Genomic DNA, 23,040 nt, shown 5'->3' with positions numbered 1-23,040 from the left:
TACTTTAAAGAGTTATCCTGTGCTTTGTCATCCATAAGGCTGAATGATTCTCTCATTCTGTGTTTCAAAGTCCTATGCAGAAGCAGGAAGATGGCTTAATAAAGAATCAACAATCAATTTTTTACGCCAAATTATGTGAAAGGCACAGAAACAGTAAACTCACAAGAACTTCCAGTCCTACAATTTTATGGTTGTCTTTAGGAACAGAGATTCTAATTCTTTGGCCATTTGCTCCATAAAATGTATAGGGTAGGTAGTCAAAATGGATTCTACCCTCTTGATGAATCCACTTTGCCTGGTTCTTTCTCTCTTTCTGGAGAGAAAACTGGTGGTCAGTATTCTATAAACTGTACATTAAAGATTGCTCCTGATCACTTTGTCTTCCTTTCTCCAATCTTTTCAGTCTGCCGTATCCTAAAGTTATCTTCTGATCTTCCCCTTTGCCTTTATTACTCTCCACCCCTACTTGTCACTTCCCCATCCATCCAATTATAAAAGGGGTAGTGTGGTGTTCTTTTTTAAAATTGAATTATAGTTGATTTACAATGTCATGTTAGTTTCAGGTGTACAACATAGTGACTCATTTATATATATACATTCTTTTTCAGATTCTTTTCCCTTATAGGTTATTACAAAATATTGAGTATAGTTCCCTGTGCTACAGAGTAGGTCCTTCTTGGTTGTCTATTTTATATTTAATAGTGTGTATATGTTAATTCCAATCTCCTAATTCAGTGTGGTGTCATCTTAATGAGGTTTTTCCCATTTCATAATCACAAGGTTCTCTTATTTCAGCTATGGGTGGATCATGTAAGGTTTGGTTCTTGTAGACAAGACAAGAAATAACCAGAAGGAACTCTTAGAAAATGAAGTACAAACTGAAAGCATCATCTAGTAGCCAATATGATATTATTGAGGGTCAAAAATAAACAAGTTGTGCTTTAAGAAAGAGAGGTTTTGATAATAATACAAATAATACATTTCAGGCAACAAGTTACACACCTTATTAGCACAATGACTACTTAAAATTACCAGTCTCTTCACAGCCCTGGTCTACCACCATTTAGTCTGCACCAGGATTCTCAAACTTGACTGTGCATCAGAACAACCCCAGAACTTGCTAAGATGCAGATTTCTGGGTCCCAGCCCCAAAATCTCTAATTCATTAGATCTGAGATGGGGTCTGAGAATTTCTATTTCTAACTAGTTCTCAGATGATGCTGATACTACTGGTGCTGGGTCTACACTTCAAGAAACACTGTCCTATGCTAAATAGAAGAAAATGGACAAATACTATCTCTAAGTTATTTTTTTAATTCTTTGAAGCAATTTACTTAAAGCATCTCTTCATACCTTAATCTAAACCTCTTACCACGTCAGTAGTGCCAACATTAGCTGGCTTGAGTTTCAGTATTTCTTTAAAGGAGAAGAAAGCAAAATTAACATGTCTCAAAATGTGGTCCATAGTCTACATGCATCAGAACTCCCTGAGATTCTAGGCAAGAATGCAGATCACTGAGCCCCATCCAAGAGCATCTCTGAATCAGAATCTCTAAGGATGGGCTCCTAGAACCTGTTTATTAAATATGCACCCAAGTTACTCTTAAATTTTGAAACTACTGCTGTAGATCTAAGTTCAATAATCAGCCTTATACTCAATTTCTGAATAATTAAATTCTGACAATTTAATAAGAGCCTAAAAGGTGATTCCTTTTTGAAACTAGGGGTCATATTTCAGTTGAAATATCTACAATATTAAATATTTTAAGTTTTAAAATAGCTATGCTATATAATTTATTAATATTTGATCTATGATGAAATAAGGTTACCCTAAAAGTTTTTCTGTGATTGCTGTACATACTTGATTTTTCCCCATCACATACTAAATTTTTGGTCACTGAGTAATTTACTTGTACTTCTTCTGTTTAATGTCATTCTAGTTAGAGCTCTCTAACTTATTGGGGTTTCTTTAAATATAATTCTTAGCTTCTAAAGTAGCAGTAGGCCCTTCAACAAGGTGTTATCAACAATCTAAGTTAAGTGTGCTCCTTTGATGCAGTCCTGCAAAAGACTGCATTGGAAGTTTGGTCAAAATGAACACTATGACACAATTTGTAGCTGTCAAAGTTTACCAAGACAAGTATAAGTAATACAGTTTTAGCAAAGCATATCAGAAGAAATCAGGCTGGGGCAGTTTCAGTGGTCATAGCTTTCTATATCTCCCGGTTCCTCAAGATAACTTTGGCTTGGTTCCATTATATGTTGGACATGTACTGTTTTGTTTGTGAATTCCTGGCACATGTGGAAAGAGCAAAATGGGGTCTTACCAAACCCCTTATCCTCCCCTCTTCCCAGTTTAGTCATGCTAAAACTCCAATATGGACAAGAGCATCAATTATGTGCAAGGTCGAGGGGATTTGACTCCAAGTCTGATTGACTCCAAAGTACATGGTTTTGACTGGAACTCTACATTGGCTGGCTATCTTGGACTCTTTTCTCCTTCCTGGCTGACCTTTCTGGATGAAGTTAGACCCGTCCAATTCTGATCTATTCAGAATCCTTAGTCTTGATCCTATACTGCTTACTGGCCTTGCTCTCTTATTACCAAAGATTTCCTTTCTTTCAGTCAAGTCAATGATTTAAAATTTAATTGTATTTAGACCCAGTGAATTTTTCTACTGGATGATTTCTTATTCCAACTCCAAGTCTGATATTAAATGTTATTCTTTCTACTAATTATATGACTTATGCCTATATTTGACTGTCAGTCTTTCTGTTCAGTGCCCTCTAGCATTCAATTTCACTACTGAATGCAAAAAATGATAACCCTTAGTGTGAATGTTAATGATAAACATGAATTACATAATAAATCCTTTATTGTGTTTAACCTTTGCTTTGTTCCAAGAGTGACAAGATCCAAGAGGGTTTGACATTTTTTTTCTAGCAGAAGATTATTTATTCATATATCCATTCAACAAATATTTAGGGAGTGACTACCATGTGTATATGCCTGGGAATATAGCAATAAGAATGATTATATGGTTTTTGCTTTCATATAGCTTACATCCTAGTTGGAGGAGCAGATAATACACAAGTAAATGGATAACAAATTCAGAGAATGCTTAGTGTTGTGAATGAAATAAAAACAATGATGTGGGCTTCCCTGGTGGCGCAGTGGTTGAGAGTCCGCCTGCTGATGAAGGGGACACAGGTTCATGCCCCGGTCCGGGAAGATCCCACATGCCGCAGAGTGGCTGGGCCCATGAGCCATGGCTGCTGAGCCTGCACGTCCAGAGCCTGTGCTCCACAACGGGAGAGGCCACAACAGTGAGAGGCCCGTGTACCGCAAAAACAAAAACAAACAAACAAACAAAAAAAATGATGTGACTGAGAGGTAGCAGACAAGGTGAAGCTACTTTAGATGAGATTGTCAGTGAAGACCTCTCTGAGAAGATAATATTTAAGCAGAGTCATGAATGATGAGAAAGTCCAACTATACAGTGATATGGGAGAGGAATGTCTGGCCAGAAAGCAGTTAGTGCAAATTCCTTAGGCAAGAATCAGCCTATTTCTTGGTTAAAGAAACAGTAAGACCTCAGTCAGCTGGAATACCATAAGTGAAGGGGGAGTGGTTCAAGATGAGGCTGGAACAGTAGGCACTGACCAAATCCAATGGGTCCTAGAAAGTCATGGTTTAGAATTTGTAAAAGGAAACCATTGAAATTGGAGCCATTATGAAGAAGAGTATTATAATCTGGTTTACGTTTTGGGACTTATCTTTGACTGCTGTGTGGAGTATAAAATGTAGGCACATAAGAATGAAGCTGAAAGACAGGTTCAAAGATTTTCGGGTGGGAAATGATGTGGCTTGGACCAGGGTGGAAGGGAGACAAGTAGATGAATTTAGAATATGTTTCAGAGGTAGTGTTGATAGGAATTGTTCACATACTGGATGTAGGGAGTAAGAAAACACAAAATAGGAACCAATATGAGTGGTTGTTAAATATTATACATTGATTTCACCAATTTACTATTATATTTGGACTTCATACAAGATTAGATGCACAATGTAAATGTGACTATATTATTTTAATTTAATTTGCATAATATAGTGAAGAAATTTATGAATTAGATTTAGAAGCAGTAAAACTTGGTATTGTTTGATCAGTTAGAATCATTAAGCAAAGCACACAGATGAGATAAATGAGGTGGAGAAATCTTTATTTGCGATTCGTAAACCTGACTGAGCTATGGAGAGACAAGGTAGTATATTTCAATGTGAGGTCTTCAGACATTCTCAGAGTTCCTTAGATCTTCTATACAAACTTTTAAATTATCATTTTAGTGCAAATCTAAAAAAAAATTAATGTAAGCATACATTTACATTAATTTTCATTAAAATACACCTTTATTTACCCCAGACTAATGAAAAGTACAAGTGAAAGCCAAAAAATATCACAATGAAAATAAAAACAAAGGTTTCACAGTAACTGAAAGAAGAATGTAGTGGTAAAATTGGGTTATAACACAGGACATAATACTATAGCAATACTAAACTCTAAAAGAAATATTCCTCATTAGAGCACTTTAATTAAAAATAGACTGTGAATCTGGGTTAAAAATTAAAAATAGATTTACTCAATGGTTAAACACATTACTAATTGAAAAGGTTTATTAGCACCATAAGAAAATTATACAAATACAACTAACTAGATTAAATTGTCCTTCACTGAGGAATCCATAATAAGGGAAGGAAATGAAAGTTCTTGGATTACCTACTGTGAGCTAGGCACTTGTGACAGGCACTTTTGTTAATTAACGTAATTATCCTAACACTGGGAAGTAGGATTTTTATCATTTTGCAGATGAAATTGAGGCTCAGAAAAGTTAAGTGATGGTGTTGACACAACTGAAAAAAAATGATTAAAAATGTCCAGTGGGGCTTCCCTGGTGGTGCAGTGGTTGAGAGTCCACCTGCCGATGCAGGGGACACAGGTTCATGCCCCGGTCCAGGAAGATCCCACATGACGCAGAGCGGCTGGGCCCGTGAGCCATGGCCGCTGAGCCTGCGCGTCCAGAGCCTGTGCTCCACAACGGGAGAGGCCACAACAGTGAGAGGCCCGCATACCGCAAAAAAAAAAAAAAAAAAAAAAAAGTCCAGTGGTAGAGAGGGTATGAGGGGGCAAGCCTTCAGAGAGTCTCTACTGGTAAAGCTCCACTGGAGGACAATTTCACAGAAACCATGTGAATATAAAATGTGCAAATCCTTCATCTCAATAATTCTGCTTTTACATACCTAGTCTAGAAAACTACTGCCACGGATATACGGAGAAGCATGTAGGTAGCTGCTCACGGCTGCATTGTTAGTAGAAAGTGGGTAAAGACTGTACAAACCATGAAATATCCTGATCACAAAGCACTCTGCCACAGTTACAAAGAGTGAGCTAGGCCCATGCTATGCAATTTGACGCTCAGCATACAGCAATATTTAGGCTTTTAATCAGATATTTCTATGCATACATCCATAGGTGAATAAATGCATAGAAAAAGTTCTGCAAAGATAAACAATGGTTGGAATGGGGAGTGAGATGTCATGTGAAATTTTATTTTTTCTGTTCCAGAACTTTTTCAAGAAATAATTAACGTTATTTGTGTAAATTAAAATACTGTTTTTTGTGTGTGGTTTTTTTTAAGAAAAGAAGGAAGAGGGCAAGACCTGCCTGAGGTCATGCCTCTGGTAGGAGCTTCTCTGTGGCTTTTATATTTTTTCTCTTGGGCCTTCTCTTCTTCTATGTCTTTCTCTCCTCTAGGTCTTGATTTATCACCTGATGCTTTTGTGCTGTCTCTTGATTCAGGGACCCTTCTCTCTTCTCCCTTGGTGATCTTCCAAAACTAGCAATGACAAGAATAGTCATTGCCATTGAAATGACAAACATTAATTGAACTGAACCTTCTGTTTACATCCATCTGTCTACATAGTTGTGCTTCTTTCAGGTATACTGGGTCGTAGTCACTTTGCTTCTCCAGTGCTTCTTCCTTTGGAGTCTCTGTCCAGGCGCTGCAGGGAAGCTCTGTCTTCTCTGTTGGCAGTTCTGGTCCTCTTTCCTCAATTCATGATTCTACCTGGTCTGGTGGTCTAATTTACCCCTTTCAAATCCTTATAGTTTTAGCAGGAAAAAACCGGGTTCCTGGAGGAACCTATGATCAGGCAATTTCCCTTAAGAGACCTTTTCTTTATGGCACTTCCTCTCACTTAACTTAAAAAAGGTGTCTATCACAAAGTAATTTAATCCAAAAGTGTGCTTTGTTTGGTGTGCAGAATTTGGGGGAAGTTGTCTGTTTTATGTATTTGTTTTGTTTTGTTTACTTAGTTGCCAACATTCAAACATTAAAAGATTTCACAGAAAAATCTAGACTTGTTCTCCACAAATTTACAGTTGGCTGGAGCCCTGCAGTAGCCACTCCATTGAGCCAGGGCATGAATCTCCTGCTCACCAGTCGATTCCCAGAGCTATTTACAAATGCATGTTCCTGTCTGGCTTCCACTGACAGTTGAGTTTGAAGCATCTGCTTTAGTTGTCCCTCTATTTGCTCACATTCTGAAGCTGTAACATTGTCTCTGCATCAACAATGTTTACTCCTTCTCTGCTTATAGATGTTTTGTTTCTGGATTGATTTTTATTGATTTTTATTTTTAAAGTATTGATTTACTCAAAACACTCACTATTCCTTCAACATATAAAACAGTTCATATGAGGATTTTCTAAACCTTGAGTTCTAGTACTTCCTTTATTCCTATATGAGTTTTAGTATACTTTTTAAAGAATTTTAGCATTTGAAGAAAAGAAATTCAGTTATTGTCTTCTGCCCAAATATGTTCTATCTCAGAACAAGAAAGGCACCTTGTAAGCTATCAGCATCTGACAAAAAAACTTTTCCTATATACTGACTTTTTTCCTTTTAATATAATACATTTTTTAAAAGAAAAGGTTCAGAAGTCAGCAATCTTCAGTCAAATTATTGCGTGATTTGATTTCATGTTATTTTATGAATTGAAAATAAATAAAAACAGGGCTTCCCTGCTGGCGCAGTGGTTGAGAGTCCGCCTGCCAATTCAGGGGACACGGGTTCGTGCCCCGGTCTGGGAAGATCCCACATGCCATGGAGTGGCTAGCCCCGTGAGCCATGGCTGCTGAGTCTGTGCGTCCGGAGCCTGGGCTCCGCAACGGGAGAGGCCACAGCAGTGAGAGGCCCTCATACCACAAATAAATAAATAAAATAAAAACATTTATAAAAACAACTTACATTTCATGATTATGTCTAATTATGAAAATAACGATATAAACAAATGGATAGCCAACAAAGTTATTGGGCAAGTGAAGTTTTAAGAATTAAAAAAGTAGGGCTTCCCTGGTGGCACAGTGGTTGAGAGTCCGCCTGCCGATGCAGGGGACGTGGGTTCGTGCCCCGGTCCGGGAAGATCCCACATGCTGCGGAGCAGTTGGGCCCGTGAGCCATGGCCACTGAGCCTGTGCGTCTGGAGCCTGTGCTCCGCAACAGGAGAGGCCACAGCAGTGAGAGGCCCACGTACCTCAAAAAAAAAAAAAGAAAAAGAAAAAAAAAGAATTAAAAATTATTCAGAGACATTGAATGTTACAGTTAGATCTGAGATAGGGAAGTTTAAGGTAGTGATCAAAGGCTTTCTTTACTTCTTTTCCTCTAATTGATCATATTTGTTTTGATCTCTACCTCTTCACCTTCTTTTTAATATCTGCCTTGATTATCTGTGAAAACATGAACGTTTCAGTATTACTTTTCTTTCCATGTTAATGGACTATTCTAAGCTGGCCAACATTTTCTTGGCAGCTTGCTTTCAAAGCAAAGGTTTTTTGTTTTGTTTTGTTTTGTTTACTAATATAGTTACAGTACTTTGTTTTCAACTAAATTGGTTTTCAAAATTTCCCATCCTCTATGGGTTTACATCCGCTATGGGTTTATAAATTCTTTGAAGATAAGAATAGATGACTTTGAATCAGGCAAGAAAAAAATTCTGTAAAACAGGATTTTCTAAGCCTGTGACCCAGGGGTTTCAAATCCTTACTTTTGAAAGCTACTGAGGATCTTCTGAAAAATTTTATGATTTGACATAAATGGCAATACTACTTATATGCCTATATTGTAAATGATATTCTATACTAGATCAAATGTCAATCGTAATAGAGTATGATTATCCCAGTCTCACTACACAGAGAGACATAAACGTGCCCTCGGAGGCTTAATGAGAGCCTGTCCCATGTAGAACACAATGGTTCTAGGTTCTAAGATAATTCTTAAGTAGAACAACCACTATGTGCTTGGTAGGTACACATATCATTTCTCATTCTCATAACCATCCTGCATGTTAGGAAGCAGTAGTCCTATTTTAACAGGCAGGGAATATAAAACTCAGAGAAGCAAAATACATTACCCAGTGTCCTACAGCTACTACTAGTTAGGATTGGTAGTCAAACCCAGATCTGAATGATTCCAGCACAAGTATTGTTTCTACCAAACCATTCTACTTCCCATGTTGAAAACTTGCTTCTGGTGTTGTTTAGGAATCAAGAAAGTGAAAGTAATGTTTGTTTGTTTGGTACCTAACAGGCTGGATAAGGAGTTAAACTTCCTGATTCTTAACCCATTCTAAGATCTCTTAACAGAACCAAGATTATGCATAGTTGGTTTGGGGGAAAGGTTTTGGTTTTTACAGTTGAGGTGGGCAAACTGCCATATATCAATGATGCAGTCAGATCAGGTAACAGTTAAGAACAGGAATGTTTATTAAGTGCTGCAATGTTCAGGTGCTTCTGCAAGGTGGGTGTATATGACCATTTCACAGATGAGAAAATGAAGACTTGGAGAAGTCAAGCAACTTATTTAAGGCCCCAAATTGAGTAATAAACAATTAAATAAAGGTTAACATAAGAGTGGTGAAGTCTGATTTCTAACCCAAGCCTCTCTACCTCAGAACATTTCATTCTTCCCTCTGCCATGAAGCCACCCAAGCACAATAAAGGTATAGAAGTGGCAAATATAGACTTGTGTTCCAAGAAGTGTAGCTGTGAAGGGAAGGAGAAAAAGCAGCTGGTAACTAGAGTGGGGGATAAAGAAGAAAGGATATTGTTGTGTTTCTTTAGAGTAGAGGAGATCAAACCATGTTTAAGATGGGAAGTGCATCATAAAGGAGGAAACACACAGTCCAGAACACATAGTAATCTCATAATAAATGTTTCTTACCTGATGCAAGTGAGAGAGTTGGTGATTAATGAAGCATGGTCTATAAGGAAGTGGGCACTAATACGAACCAAGAATGGCAGCTAGTATTGGTAAGACTGATGTTTTTCCAGAGAAGCAGTGATAAAGGAAATGAGGGAAGCAAGATGTAAGGAGACTTTAAGTTAGAATGAAGGGTAAGTGGGAATGGTCAGGTAGAGTGTTCTCCATGCTGTTAGTAAAATAAGAGGTAAGAAAATCTGTGGTGAATGAGGAAGACATGAATAGGGTCCGGTAATGTGGGGAACTTTGAAACCACTATTGTGGTAAATGTGATAAGATCTTAGTGAGACTCGGTCCTGAAAAACCCCATGTTTAGTTAGGTGTAAATGACTGCGCATGGGCAGGCAACTGCCAGGGGTTCCATCAAGTGTGCACTTAGATTGTTCTTAGTGCAGAATTCACCAGTCCAGGTTCTGGAAATGCCATACAATTGCTAGAGCTTTTCATCCTGTTTGGATGGGCAACAGCCATATGCTTATCCAGGCTTAGAGAAAATAAAATTCTATATTCCATGTTGCCAGTTCAATGGCTAAATCTTGGGGCAGGCATATAATAATTCCCAAATAAATAAATGACCTTATATAAATGATTTTAAAATATTTCAATTCAGGATAACTTAGTAATGATTTTATTTGTGGCACCCCCTCATCGTTGTGTGATCATCTTTTATGTTTATATAATGCTTCAGACTTTTCAAGATACTTCCAAACATATCAGCTCACCTAATCCTTAAACCTATGTGAAGTAGTTGGGGTCATATCACTCCCTTTTGACAGTTGGAAAAACTAAATCACGTGGAAGTTAAATGATTTGCCAATGACAAAGAGCTCTTTGGTGACAGAGCTGGTGGTAAAATCAAAGTTTTCTAATTTCTGGCTCAGTTCTAAGACATCCCAACAAAACCATAATTAGAAATTAGGTCTAGAGTCAGGGTTTTATGGCAATTGGGTGATAGTGTCTTTGGTTTTGTAGATGAATCCATAGATTAAAAAGGAAATCCAGAACCACAACTCAAGATGCTCCTTAGATGCCTTGGGACATGAAGGTTACAAGTACTTTCTTAATCAAAAGTCATAAATGTCAGAATCTGTGGGATAGATTTCCCAAGTCCTCATAGATATTTGTGTTACAAGATTATTGTGACAATATCAGGAACCAGTATTTAGTTGTCAAAAAAATCTAAAGTGCAAAGTTTGTGAAATAATACAATTTCCATTTTCTATAACATGAGTACATTACCACCATCACCATTTCTTCATTAATCACCCCCTCCCCTTCTCCGCATCTCTTCTTTCCTTCCTTCTCAACTCTGTTTTTCCATTTATAGTTTTTTTTTCACATTTATTTAATTAATTTATTTATTTTGTTTTTTGGCTGTGTTGGGTCTTTGTTGCTGCACACGGGCTTTCTCTAGTTGCGGTGAGTGGGAGCTACTCTTCGTTGCGGTGCGAGGGCTTCTCATTGCAGTGGCTTCTCCTGTTGTGGAGCACAGGCTCTAGGCACACAGGCTTCAGTAGCTGTGGCACGTGGGCTCAGTAGTTGTGGCTCATGGGCTCTAGAGCACAGGCTCAGTAGTTGTGGTGCACGGGCCCAGCCGCTCTGCAGCAAGTGGGATCCTCCTGGACCAGGGCCTGAACCTGTGTCCCCTGCATTGGCAGGTGATTCCCAACCACTGAGCCACTATGGAAGCCCCCCATTTATAGTTTTAAATCCTGACATAATGTCACCACTTTGGGTAGTTTGTGTTTCAGTGAACCTGGAGCCACCCTTCAGGGCAAGGCCAGATAACCCCTAGGCACTGCTGACTCATGGAAGCCTCTCCCAGTAGTTTGCTCCTGGTAAAATGGCCCTTGTGTTCCACCCGTCCAGGCCGTCCTGAGCCGGGGCACATGACTTGCGCAAGACCTCTTCTGAGCTTCCAAAATTAAGAGAATGAAGTTTGAATCAGAGGTTGTTAACTTTCCAGATTCTTGAGAGTTGTTTTCATGCTCTAGAAGGTTTTGCAAGTTCTCTCCCCTTCATTCCCAACTCTCCCCATTTTTTCTGTAACCAGTATGAACTGTTCCCTACTATAAGTACAGTGAGTTCTATTAGTCACATTTTTTAAATTATGGCTAAGAATTTTATTATCAAAATTACATCTCTTGTGGAAGTTCAAGTGTTACAGCAAGGTGTAAGTCAAGCTCCCATTTGGCTTTTTAGCAAAATGCTCAGTATCTCCTTGAAGCCTTGGGTTCCAGTTAAAAGGCCAGGAACACAGTTCCTGAATCTGACTTGGGATGAGAGTGGGCAGTAGGTTGCGTATTCACCTGATTAGCTCACTGCCACTGAGCTGTCCTATACTGTCCAAGAGACTAGCTCTGCCTACTGCTATGAGACCCATATCCCTACACAGTCCTCTCCTTCTTTGGGGAAGAAATTCCAAATTGTCTTTTCAATTCTTGTAAAGCTACAGACTACCTAGGCGATATCCCCTGAGACTCGGGGGATAAGACATATATATATATATATACACACACACACATATAGATAGATGGATAGATGGATAGATAGATGGATGGATAAATGGATGGATGGATGGATAGATAGACAGATAAACAGATAGATCAGAGTTTTGTGTGTTAGGTCTCAAATTTTACATTTCTAATTCTTGATGCCAACCAAACTCTAAACTTGTTGTTCTTTCCCTTTATTTATTTCATATCTTTAAATCCTTTCATGATTTTATTTCAAACTCCTCAATTCCAATTCATGAGACTTTTTTTTTTCCTGTCAGCCCACATCAGTCATCCATCTTTGGGGGCCCATTTTCCACTAACTCCTGAATATCTACTTTCCTGCTATGTGGTTTCCAAGATCAAATTCTGAAACATATATCCAAAACACCAATATATTTTAATTCCTTTACAGATTACTTTATAGACGCCAGAGCTAGTACTGCCCTAATGAAACTGAAAACAGTTGTCAAGTTGCACTAAGAGGAAAAGTACCAATTAGAAAAGCTGGACTTACAAAAATGTGTTAATATGTCCATTTGAATGTATCACTAATTTCCATTTCATCACTTTGAGGGCATGAGCAGAACATAGCAGAAAGGGCACAGACATCATAAGAAATCAACTAAGGTTCAAATTCTGCCTGAGTTTGAATTCCACCTCTATTGTTTACTGACTTTCTGAACTTGGGTAGTTTTCTTAATTATCAAATGGAAGCTAGATAATAATATATACCCAAAGGAATGTTATGAAAGTTAAATAAAATTCCATATGCAAAATGCCTAAAATGGTTCCTAGCAAAAAAGTGATTTATTAATGTTATCATTAATCTCAGAAATTTCCTATAGATTTATTTTCTGTTTCTTCTTTACTTGCTTTATTATAATTCAATATCCACACTTTTCTTTTCATCACATCAGACTAGATTTTTGTTTTTGAGAATTCCAATATTACTAATTATATTTTGGTATATTTTATAAAGTCCACATTAAGATTTTAGAACCAATCATATTATAGTAAGGTAAGTCTACCTGTTTTTTCCCCCTGAAATACTAAGATGCTTTTCCTTAGAATTATTTTGTATACATGCAAATATATTCTCTGTAGTATTTGAAAGTGACCATAAACTTTGCAAAGCAAGGGCTTCCCTGGTAGCGCAGTGGTTGAGAATCTGCCTGCTAATGCAGGGGACACAGGTTCGAGCCCTGGCTTGGGAGGATCCCACATGCTGTGGAGCAACTAGGCCCATGAGCCACAACTACTGAGTCTGTGCATCTGGAGCCTGTGCTCCGCAACAACAGAGGCCATGATAGTGAGAGGCCCGCACACCGCGATGAAGAGTGGCCCCCACTTGCCACAACTAGAGAAAGCCCTCGCACAGAAATGAAGACCCAACACAGCAAAAATTAATTAATTAATTAATTAATTCCTACCCTTAACATCTAAAAAAAAAAATCCTTTTAACCAAACGATCACTGTATGAATACGTTTAAAAAAAATTTTGCAAAGCAAAACATTCCACTGCTAAATACTAGTGTAACATAGGAAGACTTTAGCATGTGTTCTCCCAAGCTTAATGAGGAATAAGACACTTACACAGTTTAGTATCTCATTAAGCCTGTCAAATTATCTCTAACAATTTTCCAAAGTAAAAAAAAAAATCCAACCAATCCCTCTCCATCTCCCAGCCTTGCTTTCCTCTGGTTTTGCTGTACCCTCAGGCAAGCCCTCTAGTGGTGGTGGTGATATGGCTGCAGAATTCCCAGAGGACCCCCTTGGAGTTCCAAGTCCAGTGGAAAAGTAGTGACACTCCTTTCTGGGCAGCTCAAGTTATTCTAACCAGGGGAGGGAGAGTAGATGCGGGGCAGGCAGAAGAGCAGGGGCGCATCTCAGATGACCACCAGAAAGCTCCAGCATAAGGCTTGTGGGGCTTTTGGGATCTTAGTTGCCCCACTAGGGATTGAACCCGGGCCCCTGGCAATGAGAGCACCGAGTCCTAACCACTGAACCTCCAGGGAATTCCCAAGAATGTACTAATTGAACTAGAGAAAAAGTAGTAAGTCCTATATATCAAAAAAAGTTAACTTTATGACAAAAATGAACTAGACAAAATATTTTTAACATAACTGTAATCAGTTAGAAATTTTTATTTACAATATTTATAAGGGAACTAATTCTCCCAACCTCAACCCGAAAACATAGGTGCCAAAAGAGAAAATGAGCTATTCCTGTGAGACTTGCGCCTTGCAAGAAGTGTCACAAGTCAGGGGTGCAGGGACTGAGCAATTTTTAAAACTCCAAGAGGACTGTCAGAGAAAGGAGAGAGGGTAGTATTTTTAATAATCACCATAAGTGAAAAATTTTGGAGAGAGGCAGAAATATCTAAAAGGAATTCGAAAGCTTTTTGTAAAATCTATAAATAGTAGAAAAGTGGTTGCCAGGGGCTGGGATGGGCAAAAAAAAAGAAGAAGTGGTTGGTCAAAGGGTAGAAACTTTCAGTTATAAGATGTGTAAAATCTGAGGATCTAAAATAAAACATGGTGACTACAGTTGATAACACAGTATTGCATAACTGAAATTTGCTAAAAGAATAGAACTTAAATGTTCTCACCACCAACCCTAGAAAAGGTCAATATGTGAGGTGATGGATGTAAACTAACTTGATAGGAGGAAACCTTTCACAATATATATGTATATCAAATCATCACATATACACTTTAAACATCTTACAATTTTATTTGTCAATTATATGTACAAACTGGGGGTGGGGAGAGGTAGGGAAAGAAATTGAATATTTAAGAAGCCATGTCGAGTATATGAGGGGAGGAACCAAGATGGCGGAGTAGAAGGACCTGCTCTCACTCCCTCTTGCAAGAACACCAGAATCACAACTAACTGCTGGATAATCATCAACAGGAAGAAACTGGAACTCATCAAAAAAGACACCCCACATCCAAAGAAAAAAGAGAAGCCACAATGAGACAGTAGGAGGGGCACAATCACAGTCAAATCAAATCCCATAACTGCTGGTGGGTGGCTCACAGGCTGGAGAACAATTATACCACAGAAGTCCACCCATTGGAGTGAAGGTTCCGAGCCCCACATCAGGCTTCCCAACCTGGGGGTCCAGCAATGGGAGGAGGAATTCCTAGGGAATCACACTGTGAAGCCTAGTGAGAATTGTTCACAGGATTTTGACAGGACTGGGGGAAACAGAGACTCCACTCTTGGAGGGCACACACAAAGTAGTGTGTGCATCGGGACCCAGGGGAAGGAGCAGTGACCCCAGGGGAGACTGAACCAGACTTACCTGCTAGTGTTGGAGGGTCTCCTGCAGAGCTGGGGGATGGCTGTGGCTCACCATGGGGACAAGGACACTGGCAGCAGAAGTTCTGGGAAGTACTCCTTGGGGTGAGCCTTCCCAGAGTGTGTCATTAGCCCAAACAAAGAGCCCAGGTAGGCTCTAGTGTTGGGTTGCCTCAGGCAAAACAACCAACACGGAGGGAACCCAGCCCCACCCATCAACAGTCAAGTGGATTAAAGTTTTACTGAGTGCTGCCCACCAGAGCAACAGTCAGCTCTACCCACCACCAGTCCCTCCCATCAGGAAACTTACACAAGCCTCTTAGATAGCCTCATCCACTGGAGGACAGACAGCAGAAGCAAGAAGAACTACAGTCCTGCAGCCTGTGGAACAAAAACCGCATTCACAGAAAGACAGACAAGATGAAAAGGCAGAGGGCTATGTACCAGATGAAGGAACAAGATAAAACCCCAGAAAAACAACTAAATGAAGTGGAGATAAGCAACCTTCCAGAAAAACAATTCAGAATAATGATACTAAACATGATCCAGGACCTCGGAAAAAGAATGGAGGTAAAGATCGAGAAGATGCAAGAAATGCTTAACAAAGACCTAAAAGAATTAAAGAACAAACAAACAGAGATGAACAATACAATAACTGAAATGAAAACTACACTAGAAGGAATCAATAGCAGAATAACTGAGGCAGAAAAACAGATAAGTGACCTAGAAGACAGAATGGTGGAATTCACTGCTGTGGAACAGAATAAAGGAAAAAGAATGAAAAGAAATGAAGACAGCCTAAGAGACCTCTGGGACAACATTAAATGCAACAACATTTGCATGATAGGGGTCCCAGAAGGAGAAGAGAGACAGAAACGACCAGAGAAAATATTTGAAGAGATTATAGTCGAAAACTTCCCTAACATAGGAAAGCAAATAGCCACCCAAGTCCAGGAAGTAGGGAGTCCCATACAGGATAAACCCAAGGAGAAACAGACTGAGACACATAGTAATCAAACTGGCAAAAGTTAAAGACAAACAAAAATTATTGAAAGTAGCAAGGGAAAAATGACAAATAACATACAAGGGAACTCCCATAAGATTAACAGCTGATTTCTCAGCAGAAACTCTACAAGCCAGAAGGGAGTGGCATGATATAGTTAAAGTGATGAAAGGGAAGAACTTAAACTAAGATTACTCTACCCAGCAAGAATCTCATTCAGATTCGACTGAGAAATCAAAAACTTTACAGACAAGCAAAAGCTAAGAGAAAATAACACTACCAAGCCAGCTCTACAACAAATGCTAAAGGAACTTCTCTAACTGAGAAACACAAGACAAGAAAAGGATCTACAAAAACAAACCCAAAACAAATTAGAAAATGGTCATAGGAATATACATATCGATAATTACCTTAAATGTGAATGGACTAAGTGCTCCAACCAAAAGACACAGGCTTCCTGAATGGATACAAAAACAAGACCCATATATCTGCTGTCTAAAAGAGGCCCACTTCAGACCTAGGGACACATACAGACTGAAGTGAGGAGATGGAAAACATATTTCATGCAAATGGAAATCAAAAGAAAGCTAGAGTAGCAATACTCTTATCAGATAAAATAGACTTTAAAGTAAAGAATGTTACAAGAGACAAGGAAGGACACTACATAATGATCAATGGATCAATCCAAGAAGAAGATATAACAAATATAAATATATATGCACCCAACATAGGAGCACCTGAATGCATAAGGCAACTGTTAACATCTGCAAAAGAAGAAATGGAGAGTAACAAAATAATAGAGGGGGAATTTAACACTTCACTTACACCAATGGACAGATCATCCTAAATGAAAATTAAAAAAAAACAGAAGCTTTAAATGACACAATAGACCAGATAGATTTAATTGATATTTATAGGACATTCTATCCAAAAACAGCAGATTACACTTTCTTCTCAAGTGCGCATGGAACATTCTCCAGGATAGATCACATCCTGGGTCACAAATCAAGCCTCAGTATATTTAAGAAAACTGAAATCAAATCAAGCATCTTTTCTGACCACAATGCTATGAGATTAGAAATAAATTACAGGGGATAAAACGTAAAAAACAAAAACACATGGAGGCTAAACAATACATTACTAAATAACCAAAAGATCCCTGAAGAAATCAAAGAGGAAATCAGAAAATACCTAGAGACAAATGACAATGAAAACACGACTATCCAAAACTTATGGGATGCAGCAAAAGCAGTTCAAAGAGGCAAGTTTATAGCTATACAAGCCTAGCTCAAGAAACAGGAAAAATCTCAACCAAACAATCTAACCTTACACCTAAAGGAACTAGAGAAAGAAGAATAAACAAAACCCAAAGTTAGCAGAAGGAAAGAAATCATAAAGTTCAGAGCAGAAATAAATGAAATAGAAACAAAAAAATACAATAGCAAAGATCAATAAAACTAAAAGCTGGTTCTTTGAGAAGATAAACAAAGTTGATAAACCATTGGCCAGACTCATCAAGAAAAAGAGGGAGAGGACTCAGATCAATAAAATTAGAAATAAAAAAGGAGAAGTTACAACAGACACCACAGAAATACAAAGCATCCTAAGAGACTACTACAAGCAACTCTATGCCAATAAAATGGACAACCTGGAAGAAAAGAACAAATTCTTAGAAAGGTCTAACATTCAAAGACTAAACCAGGAAGAAACAGAAAATATGAACAGACCAATCACAAGTAATGAAATTGAAACTGTGATTAAAAATCTTCAACAAACAAAAGTCCAGGACCAGGGCCTCCCTGGTGGCGCAAGTGGTTGAGAGTCCGCCTGCCGATGCAGGGGATACGGGTTCGTGCCCCGGTCTGGGAGGATCCCATATGCCGCGGAGCGGCTGGGCCCGTGAGCCATGGCCGCTGAGCCTGCGCGTCCGGAGCCTGCGCATCCGGAGCCTGTGCTCCGCAACGGGGGAGGCCACAACAGTGAGAGGCCCGCATACCGCAAAAAAAAAAAAAAAAAAAAAAAAAAAAAAGTCCAGGACCAGATGGCTTCACAGGTGAATTCTGTCAAACATTTAGAGAAGAGCTAACACCCATCCTTCTCAAACTCTTCCAAAAAATTGCAAAGGAAGAAACACTCCCAAACTGATTCTTTGAGGCCACCATCACCCTGATACCAAAACCAGACAAAGATACTACAAAAAAAGAAAATTACAGACCAATATCACTGATGAATATCAATGCAAAAATCCTCAACAAAATACTAGCAAACAGAATCCAACAACACATTAAAAGGATCATACACCATGAACAAGTGGGATTTATCCCAGGGATACAAGGATTCTTCAATATACACAAATCAATCAATGTGATACACCATATTAGCAAATTGAAGAATAAAAACCATATGATCATCTCAATAGATGCAGAAAAAGCTTTTGACAAAATTCAACACCCATTTATGATAAAAACTCTCCAGGAAGTGGGCATAGAGGAAACCTACCTCAACATAATAAAGGCCATATATGACAAACCCACAGCACACATCATTCTCAATGGTGAAAAACTGAAAGCATTTCCTCTAAGATCAGGAACGAGACAATGATGTCCACTCTCACTACTGTTATTCAACATAGCTTTGGAAGTCCTAGCCCCAGCAATCAGAGAAGAAAAAGAAATAAAAGGAATACAAATTGGAAAAGAAGATGTAAAACTGTCACTGTTTGCAGGTGACATGATACTATACATAGAGAATCCTAAAAATGTCACCAGAAAACTACTAGAGCTAATCAATGAATTTGGTAAATTTTCAGGATACAAAATTAATGCACAGAAATCTCTTGCATTCCTATACACTAATGATGAAAAATCTGAAAGAGAAATTATGGAAACACTCCCATGTACCATTGAAACAAAAAGAATAATATACCTAGGAATAAACCTACTTAGGGAGACAAAAGACCTGTATGCAGAAAACTATAAGACACAGATGAAGGAAATTAAAGATGATACTAACAGATGGAGAGATGTAATATATTCTTGGATTGGAAGAATCAATATTGTGAAAATGACTACACTACACAAAGCAATCTACAGATTCAATGCAATCTCTATCAAATTACCAATGGCATTTTTTACAGAACTAGAACAAATCATCTTAAAATTTGTATGGAGACACAAAAGACCCTGAATAGCCAAAGCATTCTTGAGGGGAAAAAATGGAGCTGGAAGAATGAGACTCCCTGGCTTCGGACTATACTACAAAGCTACAGTAATCAAGACAATATGGTACTGGCACAAAAACAGAAACATAGATCAATGGAACAAAATAGAAAGCCCAGAGATAAACCTACGAACGTATGGTCAGCTAATCTATGACAAAGGAGGCAAAGATATACAATGGAGAAAAGACAGTCTCTTCAAAAAGTGGTGCTGGGAAAACTGGACAGCTACATGTAAAAGAATGAAATTAGAACACTCCCTAACACCATACACAAAAATAAACTCAAAATTGATTTGAGACCAAAATGTAACGCTGGACACTATAAAACTCTTAGAGGAAAACATAGGAAGAACACTCTTTGACATAAATCACAGCAAGATCTTTTTTGATCCACCTCCTAGAGTAATGAAAATAAGAACAAAAGTAAACAAATGGGATGTAATGAAACTTAAAAGCTTTTGCGCAGCAAAGGAAACCATAAACAAGATGAAAAGACAACCCTCAGAATGGGAGAAAATATTTGCAAAGGAATCAATGGACAAAGGATGAATCTCCAAAATATATAAACAGCTCATGCAGCTCAATATTAAAGAAACAAGCAACCCAATCCAAAAATGGGCCAAAGACTTGAATAGACATTTCTCCAAAGAAGACATACAGATGACCAGGAAGCACATGAAAAGCTGCTCAATATCACTAATTATTAGAGAAATACAAATCAAAACTACAATGAGGTATCACCTCACACCAGTTAGAATGGGCATCATCAGAAAATCTCCAAACAACAAATGCTGGAGAAGGTGTGGAGGAAAGGGAACCCTCTTGCACTGTTGGTGGGAATGTAAATTGATACAGCCACTATGGAGAACAGTATGGAGGTTCCTTAAAAAACTGAAAATAGAATTACCATATGATCCAGCAATCCCACTACTGAGCACATGCACAGAGAAAACCATAATTCAGAAAGACACATGCATCCCAATGTTCATTGCAACACTATTTACAATAGCCTGGTCATGGAAGCAACCTAAATGCCCATCAACAGACGAATGGATTAAGAAGATGCAGTACTTATATACAATGGAATATTACTCAGCCATAAAATGGAACGAAATTGAGTCATTTGTTGAGACGTGGATGGACCTAGACACTGTCATACAGAGTGAAGTAAGTCAGAAAGAGAAGAACAAATATCGTATATTAATGCATATATGTGGAACCTAGAAAAATGGTACAGATGAACCAGTTTGCAGGGAAGATTTGAGACACAGATGTAGAGAACAAACGTATGGATAACAAGGGGGGAAAACCACGGAAGGGGGTGGGGATGGTGGTGTGATGAATTGGGTGATTGGAATTGACATGTATACACTGATGTGTATAAAATTGATGACTAATAAGAACCTGCAGTATAAATAAAACAAACAAAAAACAACTAATACTAAACTTTCTTTGGGTTATTTGTATGGAAATATGTTAATATAAATGTTTCAGACATTACATGAAATTTCTAAAAATCTTATATGTTCTGGTATATAGTTATAAATCATAATTCTAGTTATTACTTTAACATGTATATCTCAGAAATAACTAAATTTCCTTGTCATTTGCATTATTAAGAACTTTCATCAAATCTTTAACCGTGGTCATTTTTAAGTCTTTTGTCATTTACAGACAGTTCTTGGTGTACTCTGATGCTTTTGCAAAATTGTTCCTATAAAAGAGTTTCATCTTCAAGGAATTCATGGAAAAAACTCTGACAAGTACAGGTTTCTGGTAACTGACTATACTGCTGAACTGAATGAATAAGCATTTTCAGAACTCTAATGGAACACTGATGAATTCATAAAAGTGCTAACAAAAGATCAAGATGAAAAAAATTAATTACATGGGACTGAGTGAACTGATGAGGATGATTATAATTTTTGTGACCTTCTGTCTGAATTAAAAAAAAATCCCACAAGGACTCAGAGACAAAAAATATACAAATCAATTTTCACTACAAAGTAAAGGAGCTGTTACAGTGGAGGATTACTGGACTGAATGTCAATATTATGACATAGTATGAGTGTGTTTTGTGTTTGGTAATTGCAACCATTGTTGCTTTTGTTTTGGTCATCCACTTACAATGCTTTGTGTCAGTTTATTTATCTCTTGTGAAAATAAAATACAGTGTGTGTGTGTGAAAAAAAATGAACTTAAAAAGAAAAATAAGAAAGAAAAAAAATTGACTTTATGAGGGCAAGAGGGTTGAGGAGGATTCAGAGAATCATGATACTATAGAGATTTTGTAAGCATTTAAGAATAAAATATGTAGATGTTTTAATTTTGTAAATATAAAAGCTGGTATGCAGAAAGAAAATAAAAAATCCATGTCCCATGATACTGAGAGTATTAAACTCTTTAAAGCATTAATTAGAATAAATAGAATGCATTTCTTACATATTTATATTTAGAATCCTCATTTCTACATACTTGGAATAGCCAGTTCTTATAGTTTGAAGATTTGTCTTAATTCACAGTATTTTTTGCTTTGCTTCTTAGGTACCAGCAAAGTCTTAACGTCTTACTCAACAACTTCCCTACCACCACCGCCACCATCGTATCCGGCCAGCCAGCCACCATTGCCAGCATCTCACCCATCACAATCGGCAGTCCCAAGTCTACCTCCCAGAAATATTAAACCTCCCTTAGATCTCAAGTAAGCAAAAGGTTATCTTGCCATTTCTTTGTCAGTCTCTTGCCATGGATTTTCAAACTATGTTTGGCTGAATGCTGAGGGTTCCATGGTAAAATAATGTAGCCACAAAGGTGAGCAGTTGGCAGGGGGATGAGATGGCTGAGCAAACTGCTCTGACACCACCATACCCTTGAGCAACTCTTACTTCTCTGTTTTTTCAGTGGTTTTCCCCTTAAGAGTTCATTTGAAGAAATTTCCCAGTGCCCTTTTAGAAGTTCTGAAGCATTCTTCAAGTCAGCACCACCACCGCCACCATTAGCATCACCACAACCACCATGAACATCATCACCACCATTATCATCACCAACACCACAGCCACCACTGCCATCATCACCACCATCACCATTATCATCATCACCACCATCATTATCATCGCCACCAGCACCATCATTGCCATCATCACCACTATCACAACCACCATCACCACCATTATCATCACCACCACCACCACCACCACCATATTTTACTCACTGCCTATGATGTGCTAGGCACGTTACATGTATAATCCTTATAATTTTATTGAGTGGATAGTGTTATCATCCTGTCATAGATGAGTAAATGGAACTTTACGGAGGCTAAGTAACTTCTCCAAATGTGAGTCAATGTCAGTCTGAGTCCAAATAAAATGGGAGCTTTTAACCACCCTGCTAAATAACCTCCTTTAAGTAAAAAATGGAAGTTTTCTCTGAATATTCAGATTTTTGACTGTGTATTAAAAAGCTAGGAAACTTATTCAAGCCCACTCTCACTTTTCTTAGATGGTAGTTTTAGAAATGTCAAAACTGTATGGGTTGTATGCATGGGCTCTTTATCCGTGATTTACCAGAATAGCTGGTTGAGGAAAAAGTAAGCAGAAGATGGGGATAGATGCAATGTTTTGAAAAGAAATAGCCAGACGATGGCAAGCATAGATTCCTTTGGCAAGTCAGAGTAGATCTTCCATTTCCTCTTCTAGAAAATTG

General features: G+C 38.2%; 1 protein-coding gene across 1 annotated transcript in view; it reads left to right on the top strand.

Moving 5' to 3' along the window:
• The window catches only part of FYB1 (FYN binding protein 1), a 185,881-nt gene that overhangs the window by 111,473 nt on the left and 51,368 nt on the right, over nt 1–23,040 (top strand). The window contains exon 3 of the mRNA XM_060091654.1: nt 21,883–22,039. Within this exon, the coding sequence (XP_059947637.1) occupies nt 21,883–22,039 (157 nt within the window). The remainder of the gene's footprint in view (nt 1–21,882; nt 22,040–23,040) is intronic.

This window comes from Mesoplodon densirostris, chromosome 3, assembly GCF_025265405.1.
Source record: "Mesoplodon densirostris isolate mMesDen1 chromosome 3, mMesDen1 primary haplotype, whole genome shotgun sequence".
NCBI classification, from domain to species: domain Eukaryota; kingdom Metazoa; phylum Chordata; class Mammalia; order Artiodactyla; family Ziphiidae; genus Mesoplodon; species Mesoplodon densirostris.
Note: the sequence above shows the minus strand (reverse complement) of the source record. Positions and strands in the feature narration are given on the sequence as shown.